Source organism: Pogonomyrmex barbatus, unplaced genomic scaffold (genome assembly GCF_055798465.1).
Source record: "Pogonomyrmex barbatus isolate J1 unplaced genomic scaffold, ASM5579846v1 scaffold12, whole genome shotgun sequence".
NCBI lineage: Eukaryota > Metazoa > Arthropoda > Insecta > Hymenoptera > Formicidae > Pogonomyrmex > Pogonomyrmex barbatus.
The window spans coordinates 6027080-6049905 of record NW_028297108.1 but is presented as its reverse complement, the minus strand read 5'-3'; the positions used below and the strand labels follow the sequence as shown (position 1 = coordinate 6049905).

The following is a 22826-nucleotide window of genomic DNA, read 5'->3' as shown; positions in this document are numbered from 1 at the left end:
CCTAAACAATTTTATTATAATAAAATTCTTTTCTCTGTTTTAAAACGCCGCAGTTTAACACACTTATGATATATCTATTTTTCAAATTTAAAATTAAATTTTAAATTTACTACTTTTTAACTATAAATAATAATGTTATAGAGAATAATATAATAATATTTAGAGTAATCCATACTATATATACCAGAATGTTGTGTATTTTATATAAAATATGTTGTATATAAAATTTTATATATAGACGTATATATCAGAAAAGATAAGATTTTACAACAAACGCTGTTTCAGCCAAAGAGAATTAAAAAAGAGCTAAGAGATATGTGTGGTAATGAAAATGCAGTAAAGCAAAATGCAAAGATGCTCGCGCAGTTAGTTAATTATAATTATAGTTCACTTAAAGTTACATTTACAAGAATTTATTTATGCAAATACCATAAAGAAACGTAATTCCACTGTGAATAAGATCATTAGATTGAAAGTAGTTCATATTATTCTAGCGTATCCAATGACTTGAAATAATCTAAAATGCAATAATAGTGGATATATTTCACTGACATTTGGCAATCAGTTGTTGAGTTAGTAGTTTATTCATACCATGTCTATTTGACCACGAGAAGTCTCTAGTCTTTTTATATGAACGTATATTTCTTCATAAACGTACCAAAGAAAGTGAGAAATAGGATTTTTTATCAAATCTAATGTATATAACTTTGGCATACGTAATGACATAATATAAATATGATTTCTTTGATTATGCTTTTACATAAATATATATTTAAATAAATTGGTATAGATCATTTATCAAGAGAATTGTGATAAACTTTAACTTATTAGTATTCATATTTTTACTCTTTCTGTACATCATTTATTTTTCAAATACAGTCATTTCGTAATATTCTAAGAATCATATATCAAATGTTTTATAAAGATTAATATAATTAATATAATATTTTTTCAATAATTAAGAAACTTATTAGTTAAACTTTTCTCGAACGAAGCATTTCTTTAGTAAAGTTATGAAGTTGATCGATGTTGATTAATTGGACGCTGTGCGATGGAACGACTTTTCTTGTCAATAATTTGTTGTCTATATGTTGTGCGTGCGTGTAATTTTATACGTAAAACGCATAAAATAATTAAACACGAAGACTCAAAAGGATATTTGGAAACAAAAAGCTGTTGAAAAGCTCGATAATTACAAATGTAATTCGGACGCTCAAAAGTTGGATGCAATATTTTATTAAATTATTATGCCACTTTTCCTTATTTAAATATTTAAATTAGTTATCTTATTACATTAATAAAATCACACTCACAATTATACTATACAAGTAACATTATATACTTAGAACACTGTGCACAAAGAAATTAAATAAAAGAAATGTCATTGATGAAGAAATAATGCTTAAAAGTTTACATGGATGTTTTATTTTACAATACTTTTTTACAATATCATATTATCCGATAAAACCTTTCTTATTGACCATAAATGTCACTTAACTCTATATTAAATAAGAATGGGAATCTACAAGCGAATTGTAGCAAATTTGAAACTTTCACGTATTATGATCACAGTATTATACGAAAGTTTTATATTCCATAGTTTCCAATTTACAAGTTGGTTTTGATAGCGTTGTTACAAAAGAATTAACGAATTTGCACTTTACACGTCAGAAAATTAACAAAATTACTCATTTTAAACCAAGTGTTGAATAATATGGTTTGCCATGCTTCACTGTTGAGTGATTGAGAGTATGTTAGATATCCCTACAATTATCTTTTGATTGCGATATTGAACGCCGAATTGAGCGTGATCAAAGAAGAGACGCGGCGCTATCAATTGCAATCAATACGGTTCACGGTCACAGCATTCTCATTTTTAATTTCTTATTCTTATTTAATTTATATAGTTTGTATTTTTATTCTATATTTTCTTATTAAATACACTTTCTTTTCGTTACGCGAATCACGAGTCGTTTATTTCACACCCAAAAACCTCAACGCTAAGTATATTGCTATATTAACTTGTATGTTGATTCAACATCATTTTTTCCTCTTTTTATACACATAAAATCTACCTTCGATTCTGAACAAAGAAGCAATATATTTATGAGCGGGAGTGTATTAGTCAAAGAAACTACGATGTTTTACGCATCATTTCCGACGCTTTTCGACATCTCGGCGGAATTCGCGATGAAACTTTGCTGAGCGAGACGGTTTGCGAGTACAGCTAAGAAAGTTTTTATCGATCGGAGGTGATAAAACTTCAGGGGCTCAGCGAATTAAGAGCTTTGACTAGGACGGTACAAACATAAAATTTCACAGAAATCTAGTTCTATAACGAGTAATCCTATTTTCTATAGACTGATTTCTTGGAAAGCTTGTCCGTAGCGGAAAGGAAGGATTTTGTAATAGGAAGGATGCCCTTTTGTCACGATAAGTAATAGCTGAGAATATATCTTAGAGAAGAATTGTCGGAGACCGACGAAGAGAGGAAAAACTTTAAGAGGCATTACAGCTGCGACGATCCATCCCTCTAAAAACATGCGGTCCCCACAAAACACATTCTGCTACCAGCAGACAAAATCGTTCGATCTCTCTTTCAAAGCGTATGACAATTTATGATGCCGCTGTTACATGTATGCTTTTTCCGATAGTACAATGTTGTGTTGAGATTTGCTTATTTGTGTGCGATTTTATCGTTATTTGTGAGATCGAAGATATTCGATAAAATCAATATTTTCTAAATAGCAAAAATTTACCATAAAATAAAAATTATTTCTTTCTCAAAATTATTACTATGTTAAATTGTAAATTTATTTTCTTAACATGTCAAGTTTTATTTTAATTTTTACGTGTTTTCTTTTTAAATATTGATTATTTGACATAATCTTCTCTTTATATAATCAGATTTTAATTAAAATTTAATTAAAATAAAATTATTCATATATCAAGCTATGCTATGCGTTAGTTTTTATAAAAATGAAAAGTTATTCAATACAAAAATGCAAAATATGCATTACTTTTGTTTCAATAAATGTTTAGCGATTAATTGTATGAGTAAATATCTGAGTAAGCATCTGAAATATCTTTCTCTAGTTTTGAATCTGATATATTCTATACCTATATGCTGGAAATTTTTATGATATCCTAGGGAGATCGGATTGAGATTCATTTTGCTACTGGCCTTATAACGAAACTTATGATTTATAGAGCTACAAGACACGTGAAAAGCAAAATCGGATATTTTTATCATCTCAAGCGATAATATTGATTTTAGTAATAATATATTATTAATGATTCTTTCAACGGTATACATATTTGATCTTTTCCGAGTACAAATTTTATGAAAAGAAATATACTCTCTTTCCGATAGAAGTAAATTTCGTAGTAGCATCATATTATTCATAAAATTGCAAACATATGTGATGTTAAAGTACATCATTTTACCAAAATAATTATAATTGAGGGGAAGAACAGTGCATTTTTATTTTGTCGACTAAATTAATATAGTTTGGTATTATTCTGGGACAGAATACAGAATTTTGTTGTCCTAGAAAATACAATTATGATGTATTCAGAATATAAAATTAGTTAAATTGTTTGTGTTATTGTTTGCAAATTTAATTCACTTTTATGTATTATTATTATTATAAATTAGGGCATATTTTTGAAAGTTCGTGTACATGTTTATATATTTATCCAAATTGAAAGTATATATACATAAACGCATCATAAATGCATTTTGAAATCTATAATTTTGCTATCTGATTATTTATATAAAAAATTATTATTATTATTAATTCTTAATTCAAAGCCATTTTTTAAAGAAAAAAGCATGCATATTTATTTGCATTTTTATTCATGTTTTAACAGATGCATATTTATTGATAAAATATATGCAAAATTTTTTAAATACTATGAAATTACGTTATTGTCTACTATGATAATTAATACAAATAGAGATAATATTCCAATTTAATAATAGGCAAAAAAGGACTATCCTTTCTAAGGTGTTGTGGTCGAAGAAAGTGATTACGGAACTGTTAGGTAATGAAATTTTGTTCGTTGAGTGGCACATCGAAGTTTTGCGCAAAAGAACTTAATAAACATGATTGCACTAGCCATGATTATAATTTTATTTAATTCAAATTTAATAAATAAAATGTAGTATAAATTTGCAAAACTCAATATGTCTACATTTATGTAATACCTATATTGAAATAATTCATTCAAACGATAATAATAAAAGCAAAAATGGCAAAGTAAAATAAAATAATCATAATGGAATACATAATAAATTTCTGTTTTCAAAAAAATATGTGATATAATCATTAATAAATTTTATAAAAAAATATTAATATATTTGTGTGGGTGAGTTAACATTAAAAACAAATTTATGAAAAAGTTATATTCTTTTACATATGTATATTTAATATTTACATATATATTTAGAAAAATTGAATATTTAATGAGAATAAATTTTAAAAATTTATAATTCATATATTAAATGAATATTTAAGACATTTAGTCGGATAATGTATTCGCATTAAACATAAATTTATACATAGATTTCTGCTCAAAGAGCATGTTTAATTACTTAATGTATGTTAAATGTTTGGGTTAATTTAGCAGCACGCACGGTATGCATCATAACATCATATCTCTAGTTAGTAATGTAATCGCATACAACATGCATACACTATAAAAAGTGACATGAAGAAAACATCTAAATTTAAAACGTTTTATTTAATACAAATATTTAACAATAATAAATGTTTCAAAATTAAAATGTTTTAGTGTTTTAAATCTAAACATCATGGCACATTCGTTTATAATTAAAATATCTTTAAATATTTCAAAAATACGGACAAGGAATAAAACACTTTAATGTCTTAAAATTAAACACCTCTTTTATCAATGTACACTTAATGCATTCGGTACTAAATTCTAGGCATGAAAATTCCAAATGTTATAGTAATAATTCAAAACAGTAATATATATTGCATTATTTTGATAAATGATTTGGATCCCTTCATATATTCTATTCAATCCACTTAAAATAAAATATCTAATTTAATGTTTGAAACATTTAAACATTTCATTTTTTTTTTTTAAGATAATGGCATTCATCTTCATCAATTGCAATATCAATGTACGCATTGAATATTTTAAATTTATGTCAATGTAGAATTCGAATTATTTTTGCCTATAAAATATACTTGGTGTAATTATTCTTTAATTTTACAAATGTCATTATTGAAAACTGTTGCGGAATTTTATTCACGAATTTACATCTGCTATCGGATTTTCTCAAGTTGATTTTCACACCCAATTTATTCGAAGTAGAACGATCACTGAAACAGAAGAGTTCTCGGAAAGAAATGTATAAAACAATTTTCTTGAGAACAAAACTGCATCTTGGTAACGAATAGCAATTTATTTCAGTTTCTAGTATATGTTTCCGAAACTTACTAAAATAACTTATAATAAAAAACAAATTATAATTTTAAAAAAGAAATTTTAAGTTAAACTGATATAATACTAACTGATATAATCTCATATTGTTTACGAATTATACAATACAAATTCAATGTACATTCGATCGATAAGTGAGTTTAGTGTTCATAAATGAACAAATGTATTATACACATGATAATTATAACGTTAAGCTTTGTACATGCATTTGGTACAAGCCTATTAAGATACATTTATCAGTCTATTAGCTTTATATCAGTCTATTAGCGTTTATGAAAATTGTAGCTAGTTTTACCAATATCGCTCAATTATAGTTTAACTATTTTTGTGTTCTTTTTAATCGAAACTTTACATAAATATAAAAAATAGATTAAATTTTTTCAATTAAATCAACATATTAAAATTAATTAATGTATATGAAACCAATTAAGAATTTAATAAATTGAAATAAATAAAATAATAAATAGATTTTATAAACATATGTGCTTCAGAAACTTAATAAAATCAATTATCTAAAAATATGTTACTTTTAATAATGTATAATATAAAATTTATAACTCTATATTACATGTAACAACATTGCATTTAAGAATAAAATGACTTATTGATGTTCTATTATAATTATCATTTTTTAAAATATTTAAAATTATGTTATTAAGTTGTATTATTATTATTTTTTTAAAATTATATTTTTCAGAAAATCCGCCAAAATTCCGAAACACATTTCTTTTACGAATTCATGTCACATATTTCATACATTTTTTTAAATATCTGATATCAGTTTTGACAATATTCTAACATTATTCAGAAATAATATTTTGTATGAAATCGTGTTAATATGTTGTATTGCGATCCTTTCCGCAAGAGAAATGTGTAAGTTTTGGTGGATCCTTCTAGCGGTATTCCGTATATGCAAAGCTTAATCTCTCTAAAACTTCAACTTCAGCATAAATAAATGTGTGTGTGTGTGTGGGGAGGGTATATATATATATATATATATATATAATTTCGAAAAAGATAATATAAATCTGCGGAAAGTATAATATAAATCTGCAAAAATTGGAAGGAATAAATTATGAAACAAATAGAAAACAATTATTGATATAATTATTTTCATTATTAATTCGAAACCTATTTGCATCTGCTCTGCTAATTAATTGTAACAAAATTCAACAAAGTTAGCATGTTTGTAAAAGACAATCGTCAGGAGAAATTAATTCCATTTTAACCACACATATTCTATTCCACATTTATTATAATTTTATGTAAATTTGTGTAAAAAATTATTATACTGAGAAAAATTTGAATATATACTTTTATTCAGAAGCTAATTATTATTATACGTATCATTACATATTATTATTGATGGAACACATTATTATATGTACCAACGTCGTTTGTTAAGAAAATAAATTGAAAAAGGATTTAAACTTACGATAATATGCAGTAATGTCATAGTCGTATATATGAATATATCCATTGCGCCATATCATAGTCGCATTTAAGCGTGCAATCTCAAAGAGAATAGCTAATGCTGATTGCAGAAGATTTCTATCTTGACAAGATGTGTTTATGTGGTGAGTGACATTAAAGATGTCTGCATTGGACTGCAGGAGTTAATATAAGCGTAACAGCTTGCAATTTACTACATACACAGGTGAAACTAAATCATCATTATGATATCGAAGATAATATAATATATAAATAATAAAAAACAAATCACACTCACTTAATAATGATATATTTGTAACAATAATTTAAAAAAAATGGACAAATGATATCTGTTAATGTTTCGAAATATACAACGTCATACCTGGTAGAAATGACGACAACTACTGCATTGTGAAAATTAATTGCAAAGCGAATATATTTCATTTGATGGATTATACATTTCAAATGAACATTTTTGAAACATAAAAACCTTTAATATTGTTATTCATTATTATATTAAATGTCTCTGTGATTATACAAAGTTATAATGTTTAATATTATGTAATTAATGAGTTGTGAGAAAGAGCTTAATTGACGTTTTTCTATTTACAATTTAAGGTAGAGAAAACATTTAATGCTATTTATAACCATTTAACTGTGTTATTCAGAGTATATAGAAAAATTTAAATTAAATTATATAATACTTTCAACTTCAGTAGTTATACTTTCAAAGCGTGAAATAATAAATATATAAACGTTTTAATAACAAAAAAGTGAAAAACACTCTACTGATAAAAGGTAGCTAGTTCAGTTTTTATATAATATGAAACTGCATGTGGTATGGTTATATGTTACGTGTTATATGTACGAGTATTGTGTTAAACGATATTTTTAAAACTCATCAAAACACTTTAAAGCACTTATATAAGCTACGCATGATCCACATTCTACTGTAAAGCTCGATTTTATATTTTCTTTTTCGAGAAAATAAGAAAATTTTAAAAGAAGAGTATATATTTCTCTCATTTCTTCTTTTCTTCTACACATACACAATAAAATATATTAACATTGTAGTCAAATTGTGAAAAATACAATATAATAATTTCATTTCACATAGTTTCAAAAACATTTTTTAAATATTTATTTACAATATCATTATTTTTTATATTATATAAAAATAATAAATAAATAAGAATATATTGATATATATAAAAACGTACTTTTAAAAAGATATTCAATAGATATGCAATCAGAAATTATTTAATTTACAAAATTTATGCTGAAATTTTGTTTTTAAACTAAGCTAATTAATAATTAAATTTTTATATACAATTATTCATTTTAATCCTATTATTTATACTTTCAGTAGAAATTTTAATGTGAGATAGCTTGACTGCAGCCGATATTTTTCTGTTGATTTTCTTTTTTTTCAATTTTCTCTATCTCATTATTAAATTTGTTTTTAATATCCCACATTTTTCACGCTTTCTATCCCTATTTTTAAGATTTTAATTATATTTTATAAATTATTTTTAATCTTGTGGAAATATTTATAGTGTAAATATTACTTTATTTTATTTCTTATTATCATTGTTAATATTTATATATTTCAAATTAATAGTTTAAAAATCAAGTTGAATTAAAAAATATAATTGTAAAATAATTCTGAAATAGAACTCATAATTTAACAAAAATTTCGACACAATAATTTATAGAAATAAAAATGAAAAGTAACTTTTATTGATTTTTAGAAATCTAATATCTTTAACAAATTGTCATTTTACATCAGTAATGCAATTATCGTTAATCTATAGTATTACTATAAATTTCCATGGCATTGAAGTTTCTGCATGAATAATCTGCAATCCGCTTAGGTTTATTACAAGTGGGCAATTTTCATTGTCTACTAATAGTTTAAATTGGAAAGTCTATATAACGAAAAGTTATCGTGGAATATGCATATGTTATCGTTTATAAATCTTTCATGAAACCTTATTTAGTTATTACTCAATCAATAGATACAATTAAGATTCATAAAATACTACATTATTACAAGAAATCCTTAAAATGCAATATTTTATGATAAATTATAATATTAATTAAATTATAATATTAATATAAATTAATATTAAGACTGAATTAAAATTATAATTATTATTAAAATAAATTATAATTTTATCTAGAATTATAATCTATATATTGGTATACATAATAAAGATTTATATAATTAATATTCTTTTATTCTTCTATTGCAAGAAATTAAACAAAAAATTCAATTTGATTTTTATATTACTTTCTTTACAAAAGTTTACATTTTATTTTTTACAAAAGTTTATATTTCTGTCTCTTTTCTAAATCAATAATCTGATTTTTAATATGAATGAAATTAAAAGAAAATACAAATTCCATTTTTCTTTAGCTAGATCTTTCTATATATTTTTATATATAGAAAAAATTACAATAAAAGAATATCCAATTTTGAAAAAAAAAAAAAACAAAAATTGTTGATTTTTCTCAAGAGAATAATATTTTATTTTATTTGTGGCAATATAATTTTAATTTATAAATTTTTTATATATTCCATATTAAATAATTATTTTTTATGTACATTTCAACTGATTTCGACAAAAATATTTTATACATAAATCAACAATTTTAATAAAGCAACATTTCATTTTTATATGCAAATTTTTGTTTCAATAATAAATTTACATGTGCTTTACGGAAGAACTCAACTTTGTGAAGAATTTCAGAAAAGAAAATTCTTGAGTGGCAATGATTTAAATATTTTTCAGCATTTGAAAACATGATACACGATAAACATATATAAAGATTTTCATAATATAATTATTAGAATTTAAAACAAAAGGATTTTTTATATATTTATTTTCAATTTGTTCATACATATAAATTTGGAAACAGAAAATATTTTGATAAAAATAAAAAAAAAGAATACCAATTCTTTTGTTTTATATTTTTATAATCTCTTTTCTTCAAAATTAGAATAATGCAAGATTGATTTTGCAATCAAAAATAATTATTTACATAAAAGAGAATTCTATATTACGCTTATACTTCACGATTTTTACGATTGCAAGTAATGCAGTTACTTACATATGGACATGGATATTTGTATTGAATTTCTGTTGCTTTCATGATTGCACTTAAAACAAATCGCATTATAAAATCAGTAATATAATTTATGAAAGATGCATATTACAAACTTAATTGTGACTTTTGCAGAATTCAACTTTAAAATTTTACGATAATACCTTCTGATATACCTTGATAATACCTTCTGGATTATCATCAAGTAAAAAGTAAACTTTAGTTATTATTTATTTATGAGCTAAATAACATTTACAGTAATAAATTCTTAGTAATAAATTCTTATATTTTCTCTTATTGTTAATTTGTTCGTATAAAATAAAATATTTATTTCGTATAAAATAAAATAGTTTTGTTAATGTAGCTTACTGTGTACAGCAATTTACAATTTAAAAAAAATAGCCGCAATCGTATTTGCGAAAATTTCACTACAGACTGAATATAGGAAATGATTGATAATGTCTGGTGGAAGGAAGTTTATCCAATCCATTTTGAAGTGATTGTGTAACCGTTTAATCTTTACAAAATATAATTTTAGGTAATTTTCGGTCTTTAGTTAAATGTGTGCGTTGATTTATTATGTATTTAAAATAAAAAAATAAAGTTAAATTAAATTAAAAAAATAAAGCTTTTCTGATATCAAATTTTGAACTGTCTACATAATAATATATGTACTGATGAAATTATATAAATACAATACTAGACAGATAAAATATCGATTTCAAAAGTTCTTAGAACGTAGGAATTAAATAAATCATTCACTTCAACGAGAGGAAGATATGTGCTCGTTATACGTGATAGATATCCTCTCAAATATCACCGTCATAATTCATGTAACTAGAATCTTATTTACATTCTTATCAAAGGAAAGACATAGTTATATCAAGGTTGCAAACATTGTATAATAAGATACTTCCTTTGCTGATATTTGCATTCTCAAATTGCATAAACAAAATTTGGCCATTAAGTATTATTATTAAATAAGCAATAAGGTCTATCATATCAGATAAAACAAAAGTTACACGGTAAAAAGATTACTCAAGTGACAAATGGAAGTTATCATCATACATATCTAGAAAAAGTTTGTCAATTGATTTGTTCGCTGTTATCTGAATTGCAACCATCGTATATCAAATTTACAAAGGCAAAGACAAATTGTATTTTAAAAATGTAATAATCTTCTTTGTAGATATGGTGAAAATTTCTTTCAACGGATGTCAGTTTACTATTTACCGAGAATCAATCGTAAATAACAGAAACATTTATATAACAATTAATTTAATTATTTATTTACATTTATATTTATATATATACATATACACACATATATATATACTTTTTTCATAAAGATTTTATTAGATTGTGTGTGTAATCGCACACGCACGCGCGCACGCACACACATACACACACACACACACACACACACACACACACACACACACAGACACAATAAAATCTCTATGAAAAAAGTTTTTAATATCATAAATACTTTTTATAAAAATCAACTTAATTTTTTGCATAACTTGATTGAAATTTAAAAAAAAATTCTCTTATAAAATTTGAAATGTATATATAAATAATATATAGATTAAAAATTGTAAAAAAAATATATTATTGTATTATATTATTGTATATAATACATGTATACAAAAAATAAATTTAAATAACAATAAAAGAATAAATAAAAATTTGCTCGTTTTATTTAAATGTTAAGTATATATATTTAAAAGTTATTCGACTAAATTATAATTTTTAACTTTAAATTTAAAAAAAAATCTAAATCTTTGTTGGTACACATATAAGATCACTAAAATATATTATAGTGCTCACATTCAAATCTTTGTCGGCATATATAGGATTACTAGGATATATTATAGTGCTCTTCTTTTTATGAGTTTTCTTAACTTCTTAAACTTGTGACACATCGTTTGATAATGTTTTCAGCACATTAATATCCTTCATAAAAAGAAAAAGTGTATCAAACTGCTCACAAAAAAATAATGTAAAATATTTCACATCATTTGTTTTATATTTAATAAATATTCAGATCTCTATGTATATTTACATATATCATTTATTAATATCAGCGTATCAAAGTATCATTTTTAGCAAATAAGACAAGCATAATAATGATATTCTTTTACAAAATATTATTTAGATTCTAAAAAAAAGAGAAAAATATTGTTACAACATAATATAAAAAGGTATCTTTTCGTACGTCACGTGTGTACAAACGAACTCGTGATTCTTTTTAAAAATGTAATAATATATAATAATATGTAATGCTATATATGAAACATTTTAGTTTAAAGAATATTATATTAATAATGAATAATTTATGAAATTAGAATTATAATGATACGAAGCAAGTTAATCTTTAAAATGATTCTTTTGCACATTGAATGAATTAATAGAAATATTTCTTATTTGATCTTTAAAATAAAATATAGAATACCATACACAATAGAAGGTTTCAGACAACTTTCAGAAGATTGAAATGTTTTTGAAAGATAAGATAGTCATATGTAGATAGTCATATGTAGATTGATCACAAATAAGATTGTACTAACTCAACGGAAAATAATTATTTAATAATTATTTAATAATTATTTAAAATAATATATAAATTACACGTAACAAATAATATTTATCATGATGCATTTTTACATTAACAAAATCAAGTTTTAGATTTTTATATTAAATGTGATACATGATAATTTGGCAGTTTTCATTCTTTCGGAGTTATAATGTTATAATTTTTGCTGGAAAAATAGTGAGAAGAAGAAAAGAAGAAAATATCGAGTATAGATACTTTATTTTTAGAAACCCACGCGAATGGATCTCTTGCGATAAAAGTTTAGAATTTTAATATCGACGGAGGCATACCGGGTAAAACGTGTGCGGAAAAATTTACTGTCAGTTGTAGCTATTCAAAATAGCGGTAAAACTCTCAGTAATGCTTCTGCGGGAAATTTACAATTTGCAAGCAGAAAATAGAAACAAAAAAAGTTAGGAACGGGAAAAGCATTAAAGCATTTTCATTAGCATCCGGTGATATCATAAAAATGTTAGCGATCTTATGACTTCTATAAGCTTTTCCTCTTTTTTATTTTTTGTTACAGCTCATCGGCGAATGCGAACTGTCACTAATTACTTCTTGGTAAATCTTTCCGTCGCGGATCTTATGATGTCATTGCTCAACTGTGCTTTCAACTTTATCTTCCTCCTCAACTCTAATTGGCCCTTCGGAATGGTGTATTGCACCATCAATAACTTTGTAGCACACGTGACTGTCGCTTCTAGCGTTTTTACTCTCGTCGTAATTTCATTTGACAGGTAAGTTTTCATTAAAAAACTTTTTTACACCTTTCTTTCTCTCTCTCTCTCTCTCTCTCACACACACACACACACACACGCGCGCGCGCGCGCGCGCACGCATGCACGCGCGCACGCACAATCTTTTCTCGAATCTTATTATTTCTAATATTTGTCATCTGATTATTATATTTTGTTACAAAAATACCTTTGAATTTATAGAAAAATTATATATTCATTGCATTTTTAAATTTATAATGATAAATGACTTGTTTAACTTAAAATTCTGTTTGCGTCCTTTTTCTTTTTCAATAAAGAAAATATTTGATACAGAAAGTAAATTAAATATAATTGATTATATAATTACTTAAGTAGTAATAATATTTTATAAAAAGTAAATTTTAGTTATATATATATATATATAATAATTATATAATAATATATATATATATATATATAATAATTATATAAAAATAAAATATGGATATAAAATTTTGCAATATCTTATATTTTTTATAAAAATAATGTTATGTATATTTGTGTGCTTATTATAATTCAAATTAATGGAGGCAAATAATAATTTATAATAAATACGTATCTGTTATACTTATTTTATTCTATATACTAAAATATGTAAAACTACTTACCTAATTTTTTAAAAAATTAATTTAAAAGTTAACTTAATTTTAAAGTTAAGTTAATTTAAAGTTAAATTAATTTAAAGTTAAAGTTAAGTTAATTTAAAAGTGAAGTTTTTTAAAAAATTAATTTTATTTTTCTATATTGTAATTAAGTTAGAAGTTTAATTTACTTCAGCAATTTATTTTTCATGTTTTTCATAAAACAATCGTTTTCCTGTCAGCACATCCGGGTTTACGGTTAATTCTGAAATACGTCGAGAAAATGGAGACACACAAACACTTTCATAGATTTTTTTTTAATGGTAACATGTGTTAGAAAAGCTGCCATTGCGTCGAAACGGTTGTACGAAGATGTAAAAAAAATGTTTATAGAACATCGCCATTTAACTTTGATATCACTTGTGTGCAATCGATCCTGGATGCAATCGCAAAGATAATCAAATATACTAGATGAGACCATTTCACACGTTTATTTTGGAGAGGAAGTGTGTTATAAATGTACTTTAATACATTCTAATAAATCGATCTTTTTCTCTTTTTATCTCGATATTGCTTTTTATCTTATCGTTTTACTTCTATTATTTCATTCCTGTATTGTACATACTTTTCTTATTCAATGGAATCTAAAGCATTTATATTATATCATAAATATGTATCTATACAGGTATGATTATTTTTTTCGTGTATAGATGATTAAATAAAACCGTATAACAAAAATTCCTCTTAAAATTTTCTCTTAAAATTTTTTTTAATTGCAATATAAATATTTTATTCATCGCTTAAGCGATTTTTATAGCGCAAAATAAAAATACTATATCCATATATGCATATCCGGAGCCACATCAAGTGGATACATGGTTTTGTTTAATGCAACTTTTAAAAGACTACAAATGGATGAATACGCATATAAATTATTTGTTGAACATAAATTTTGATAACATATATATATATATATATATTTCTTCTTAATCAAATGCATTTTATATGAAATATATTACGTAAATAAAAGTCAATGTGTTATTTTGCAGTTAGTTTTAAATCAATGCAAAATATATCAATTATTTTTTATTAAATCTCAAGTCTCATTTATAACAATACTTCGTATTATTTTAATATTTATGTATTATAAACTATTTTACACATTGGAAAGTCTGTTCAGATATCATTTTTTTCGAACGAGAAAAACGATAAAAAGAATTACAAAACATAAAAAGAATTAAATATTAATGAGATGATTCTTAGTATTAGATATGATTAGTAGTAAAAGGGCAATTGAGAATCAGCGCTGTTTACGGTGCACATTTACATTCTTTATTACAAATTAAAAAAATATAACATACGTTTCGACTCTAATTTGAGTCATCCTCAGTATATACGAAAATAAAAAAATAAAAAATATAAAGATAAAATACCGTGTTCCGACGTGCTCACTAACGTTAATTTCACTAACTCGAATTATGATCGTATCGTCAACCTTAAAGAGGTAGGACAGTCTTTAAGGGTTGTCAATTATATATGCATGAACATCAGAGTCATATACATAGGAACACAGTCTTTTGTAAATAAAATTACTCATTTATAAAACTTAAAAAATTTTATTTCATTTTACAGTGAATTGAAATGTGTAACATGATAAACACAGACAACGCACAAATGTATGTTATATATAGCGTTTGATGATTATATATAATTTGATGCAACTAGTAATTATAAATACAGCTATGTAATAATCTTGATAAAGGTAATATTTGAGAATTATACACCCTGTGTAAAGTCAAAATATAGACTTCTAGATGTATTATCCTATACAATATGTAATTAGAACAATATTATTAAGTATTATTAATCAACAGTATTATTAATCAATGTCTGTGATGTGCAATGAATAGAGTTCACTTTCAATGAAATCGAGTTAATTAAAAGCACCAAGAAATTCTCATTAATAAAAACATTTCACTGGTCCACTAATATTATCGATACACAAGTAGAAACATAAAAAGATTATATATAAAAACCTATTACAGATGCTACAGAAATTTAATACACAAAATGTGAAATTATAATTAAATAACAAATTTAATAATATCATAAATACATAGTATAGTTGAAAAAAAATCATCATTTGTCAAATAATTAATTTAATTTAAAATTTCATTATTAAAATACTTTATATCATAAATTAAGAGTTAATACAAAAATATATACTTATCTAGATTTTGTTGAAAGACAAATAATTTCTATGAATTAAAGAAAAGAAGAAAAAAAGAGAAAAATTTAAAAGAGAAAAATTGTTTGCCTCTAATATTAATATATTAATATATCGTTATATTATGCGGTAATGTATGCAAAAACTATGAATATAAAACATCTGGCATATATGGATTTTCTTTATTTTCTCCTAAAGAAAGAAGCTATTTACCGCGACCCTTGAAATCGGGAGTAAAGAAAAGATAAGGTACAAATTCATGTTTGTCGATTATTCTACTATTTTGAGCTATCGCACTTAACTCGAAAACCATAGATTGTTATTCGTTCTCTTTCAGAAAAGAAAAAGATCACTATATCACTATATCACTTTCTTTATATTAATCTTATCTAAATTCTTATTATATCAACAATAATTATATTTATTGCGTCTGAAACGTAACTGATTTTCTTTAATTTAAAGACGCATTAAAAAATAATTCTGAATATATTGGCCATAAGATATCTATTTCTTTCTTCGTAAACGTTATCTCACAAATTAGTTCAATTTCTAATTTCAAGCACAAAGAAAGCTTTCATGCGCAAATAGCTTTCATAGCTTTCATGCGCAAATTTTTCATGATATGGAAAATCTAATCTTTCTTGCAATTTATGCAGTAGTAAAAAATAATCGAAAATTTAAAAAAAAAGCTTCAAATGTAAGTAAAATTTATTATAAAATATTTTAGCAATTAAAATTATTTCGTTTATATACAGATAATAAGAAAAAGAATAAGAGAATATTTAGAAAGTTATACATGTTATATAAGTTTTAAAAATTCTAATATTCTATAAATTTAGTAAAATATTTTAAATAATGTAGAATTCTTAACTAAAAGTTTTTGAAATCTTTTTTCAATATATTAAAGTCAAAGCATTTCATTACGTATAACTTGTCTACAAATTTTGAATCATCTAATATAATGATATAATTAAGGAAAAGGGTCAAATTATAACAAGAATATTACATTTGATTTATGAGAAACTTCTTGGACCAAAATATCAAAACTTCTCAGCATATTGAAGTTCTAAATTTAAACTGAGAATACTAATAATAAAATTTTATTTAGATATGTGTTTAAGATTCATTGTAACTTTGTTATTAAAGATTTAAAAATTTTATGTTACACATTTAAAAATAATTATATATATGTAAATGGACTCAATGTGTCGTAGTTATCAGCTAATTACTTGTGGTAAGGTATGATAATAAAAAAAGGAATTTTTTTTAATGTTCCATACTTAAATTATTTTACGATAAATTAACTATCGTGTTGGAAACTGAGACTAAAGTTGTATGGAACTTTAGTAGTAGAAATGGCTAAGGGATGAATATAATGAACGCTAATTGATGTAGGACAATCAAGACTGGCTTTTGAGGTGATTGTCGGGAAAATTATAGTAATTAACAATCGCTCAAATTGTCAAATAAATGAAAGTCTGAGAGAATGTACTCTAATTAGGTTAACTCAAATATGTTTATGAAAAACCGTAGTTTACTTATTCCTTTTCTGATTATTTAATTTATTCGATTTCTTGTGCTTAACACAAGTTTAAATATAAAAGAAAAATTACTCTCAAAGTCTCTAAGTTAGAAACGTTAAAAAAAAAATGGAATCGTGACTGAATCAATGCATGCAGATTTAGCTGAATTCAATTTGTTTTAAGATTTATTTGCATAAAATGTTTTAATGATATAAAATTGAATTTCATACTGGTCATTGAATTAAAATAAAATTTCACAAAGTTTGACATCATAAAGTAATTTGACAATCTTCCATTCTTTCATAAGAAAGATAAAATTAAAATAAAATTTATAATTTCAAATTAATATATTTTAATTTTATCTTTCAATAAAAAGATAAAATAAAAATATTAAATAAAATTAATATTAATAAAAATATTACTTTAAATATTAGTTTAAAGTTATAAATCTTGTGCACGCATATCGCGACCTGTATATTACATCAAGATGACGTAACATCATAAAACATCGAAACTATAATTGTAATTGGTAAATTTATCAATTCCGTAAATTTTCGTTAATGAATTTTCGATTGACGACCCATCAATTAATAACAGTTCATTAAAAATAAAAGTGATTTACCGATCAGCAATGCCAACAATTCAATAATTCAATAATTCATAAGCCAATAATTCAATTTTATCAATGATTTTGTCAATAAAACTATAAAATGTTCAATTTTCGACTCGTATTTCGAAAATATTCAATTATTAATCATATTTCGATATTTCACCTTACTGTATGTTACGCTACTCCAATTGTAAAAAATCAATACTTTTAAAGAGAAAAATACGACCGATTTTTAGCAATATATAACAATAATCTAGTCAAAATATACATCAAAGAATATTTAAAGAATTTAAAACTTGTTAGAGTTTATAGAGCGGATGTTAGAATTTACAGAGCGGATAAAAATAAATTATCTTAAATGTCTCGAAACAAACAAATTCCAGTGCATTTCCATGTTACGACGCTTTTTACATACTGATCGACGGAAAAGAAATCGAAGTTCGAACAGTTCTAAATAACTATGCTTCTCACGTGCTGCAGTTTACATGCATGGATTAGATCGGCGATGTACCGGAAATTAGATTTTAATATCCATCAAACATTCATCAAACACTACTTTGTAGCTTTCATATCTTCGTATTACATATTCCGTTACATTTAGTTAATCTATAGATAACTCAATAAAAGATGTGACAAAGTTAATTGTCATTCTTAATGTAGGAAATGAAGTTAACATTGAAGTTAATTATTGCAAAATAATAAAAGACAATAAATGTAAAAAATTCGTCGTCCATTCTTTGATCAGGAACATTTTTGATTTCACTCTTGTAAGAGTGAATACTATTTAACTTTTCTCTTGTCTGATACTCAAGAAGTATTCTCTCAGTAAAAGCGACATTTCTCTTCGTAACGCAATGTACTAGTAACTCAATTATATAACTAATTATATAACTAAAAATAAAAATGATCAAATTAAGCTTTTCGAATATTATTCTGTGCTAGAATATTTTTAATTTAGATACATATACGTAGAGTAATTCATTTAATGTTGAAAAATGTACAAATAAAATTTTATAAATGATAATTAAAAGATAAATAAAATGCAAATAATATTAATGTCAGTTATTTTATAGCATAAGAATTAAAATATATTATAATTAAATATTCACAAAATTTAAAAAGAATTGGCGTATACTAATACCAGAGAGAGAGAGAGAGAGAGAGAGAGAGAGAGAGAGAGAGAGAGAGAGAAAGAGAGAGAGAGAGAGAGAGAGAGAGAGAGAGACTGGTTTAATATAAGTGATAGTTTGTAAATGACATATGTGATGACGTAAACATGCTATTTGCATGATTTGTTTACTTCAAATAAATAAATCTGTTTGATTCACATTAAATATACAAAGAAATTTAATATCAAAGAAATTTAATATCATTAAAATATCAAATACTTGCGTAATCAATTTAATCAATCTTTGTAAAACAAAATTATAGTAATACTAAGAAAAATGACAAGTATAAATGCCAAGTTATCTTCGAAATGAGGATTCATTTCATTTATACCTATATACTTATATTGTATCTATCCGTATTAATATTTCAACCTACGCGACTAAATGACTTAATATGTTTTCGGAGAAAGCCCAGTGCAGCTATTTGCAAGCTCTGATTTTACAGAGTTGTAATTTTTATCGTACATACAGAATACTGAGCGTTTTCAACCTACGCGAAATGTCGTTATGATTTCTACGGCTCTACTAAAATGTTCGTGAAATGGTAGTTCCGCAAGCGTGCAAAAAAACTCACGCAGAAAACAATGCAGCCATTTTGTCTAGGTCGTTTATTGTTCCAGCGTACTACATGATAATTGCATTTATCTGCATATCTTATCAAGAAATCACGGTACGAATGCATTTTTAGAGTTAGGAATAAATTTTTCACTAAAATTTAATTAGATATCACGAATTATTATTATCATAATTCGATTTAAATCGATGGTATTATTAAATTAATTGTATTATTTTTTTATAATAGCACTAAATTTCCGATAAAAATTCCGTATTAAATTAATTAAACAAGATCTTTTAATTCAGAATTCAAGATTATTATTTTTCTGAATTTAAAGATAAGATAGCAATAAATTAAGCTTTTAATAAAATTAAAATTTTAATAAAAATTAAGATTGAACAAGACAAAACATATCTTTAATAGATTTTCTGAATGCTTTTATTAATATCTTGCAGTACAATTACAATTTTTTATGTGATATTAAATATTATTTACAAGTTAGAAAAACATTTTGTTTTTTATTCCACTTTTAATAAGTTAATTTTAATACTAGATAGTATTATTATTAATATTATCATTCAAGTAATAATGATAAATCGTTAATGATATATATGATATAATGATATAATATAACAAGGTTTGTTGATTTAATTATGTCTTTATGTGGTTTTCATCATTTGTATGACAACAACACTAAATAAATACTTTTCTTAAAGTGAAAAGAAATAAAATTTTAAAATATAAAAGATTCTAATTATTACTACATGCACGCTACGTATATACAATAAATAATAAAAGCAATGTGCGAGTTTTCGGCACAAATATACGATAAATAATATTGCTCTTAAATGTGCATTTAATTTAGTATTTTGTTACAAATCTAGATTTAAATCAATTTAAAATATCTTTTTAAATTTGATCGAAAAGAGATAGGAATCTCGTTTCTTTGATTATGCATCGGTATAGAAATTAACACGAGAAATTCTATTGTAGATTTGTATATTTCTAGCTCTTCTCATCTCGAAAGAGTATAAAATGCAAAAGTGACTGTCAAGTTTAATTTCCCCCCTGGAAACTCGTTGAATATTGCATAGCAAATGAACAAGATCTGTATTTCAAACGTAGGTTGTTTATCGTCTCACTGACACTAAATCGATGATGATTGAATGAAACTGTCATGAAACGTGTAATTAGGTTCATGGACTTCTATCACAAACAATTTATTGCACAGATGTTGTCTCGTATGCATATTTTTTTCACTTGTTTTTTTCTCGCATTCGATTCATGTTGTCACTAAAATTGCAATCCATTAAAATAATTTTTACAAAGACACTTAAATAAATCCATATTTCAATAACAACATATTAAAATATTTTTCGAGCAGCATATTACACCAAGTTGAACCCATATTTAATAACAATAATTAAAATAACGTACAAATATTAAATAAAGAAATCGTGCAAACAGATTTAAAAACATTTCTTGTTTAATTCACTATTTTTAGTCAAGTGGAGATTAAAAGGAATAATTTGTTTTTTTGCAAAGTTTGTATCTCATCATATTTCATGTTCTCAGAAACTATTTAAATAATTAAAATCTAATCATATAGCTAATCTATCGTTAAAGGCTAATCAATTATTATTTGCTTGATTGACAAATAATAATTGACTAGTCTTTAACGATAGATTAGCTATATGATTAGATTTGGTAAACTATTATTATTGCGTGTGGAATGTTATAAGAACAGCACTGATAATGTCAAAGCAAGGGACTTATTTGTAATCTGATGAATGCTTACAAAGAACACAGGATAATTTATGGAATATGTGTCGTCATTCAAGTTGCGTGATAACTCTAATTAGTTTTAATATTATGTTGTAATGGTTTAATTGTTAATTTTGTTATCTCTCAGATTCTAAATGATTATAAATAAGATTTTATTTTACTATGTCAATATATTAATATCAATTATGGAATTAAATTATGTAAGATTTATTTATTTATTTATTAAGAATTATTTTTATATTATTAAATATAATGTTTTGTTACATTTATTAGACAGATGTAGATTTATATTGATTATGAAGAAATATACATTACACATACATTATTATGACAATGCATCATATGTGACATTGTACTTGAATAATCTGAAATAATTACATTTAATAATTATGTAAGGCATAGTTTTTTCAAAAACGAAATAGTATTATCAAAAAAAAAATGATAATAATAAAAAATTAAATATCATAAACCTCGATAATTTGTTTCAGTCTGTCAGAAAATATTAAATAGCAACGTTCTGTCGTTTGTTGCAGGTACATGGCCATTATGCATCCCCTTAAACATCATATGTCTCGCAAGAGGACAGTGATAACTTTAATTTTAATCTGGGGCATCTCATCTGCACTAGCGATTCCGTGCCTTTTATATTCCACAACGTCATTACGCAGGTAATTATAATAATTATCAGCAAAAGTAATTTTTTATTAATCTTGTGTATATGTACAATTCAACTTTAATATCTCATTTCTTTTTATAACATTCTAAATTTTTATCTATATATATAGTTGAGAAATAAGTATAAATAGAATAAAAATGCAACAGGTAATATAACTGTTGTATTATATTAAATAATAATTAATACATTCCAATAACAACGTCAGTTATTTTATATTATACATCTCATGTCATTTCTTATAATACAGCAGATCGTTGAATATTCTCCGAAGAATGCATTTCCATTTCAGGCAGGTTTCGTGATAAATAAAATATGAATAAATTTGAATAAA

The 22826-nt window shown here is 24.2% G+C and overlaps 1 protein-coding gene across 1 annotated transcript in view; it reads left to right on the top strand.

The window, feature by feature from the left end:
- LOC105430943 (tachykinin-like peptides receptor 86C) overlaps positions 1 to 22826 on the top strand; it is a 41350-nt gene that overhangs the window by 4848 nt on the left and 13676 nt on the right. The window contains exons 2-3 of the mRNA XM_089071363.1: positions 13137 to 13350; positions 22353 to 22487. Of these exons, the coding sequence (XP_088927489.1) occupies positions 13137 to 13350; positions 22353 to 22487 (349 nt within the window). The remainder of the gene's footprint in view (positions 1 to 13136; positions 13351 to 22352; positions 22488 to 22826) is intronic.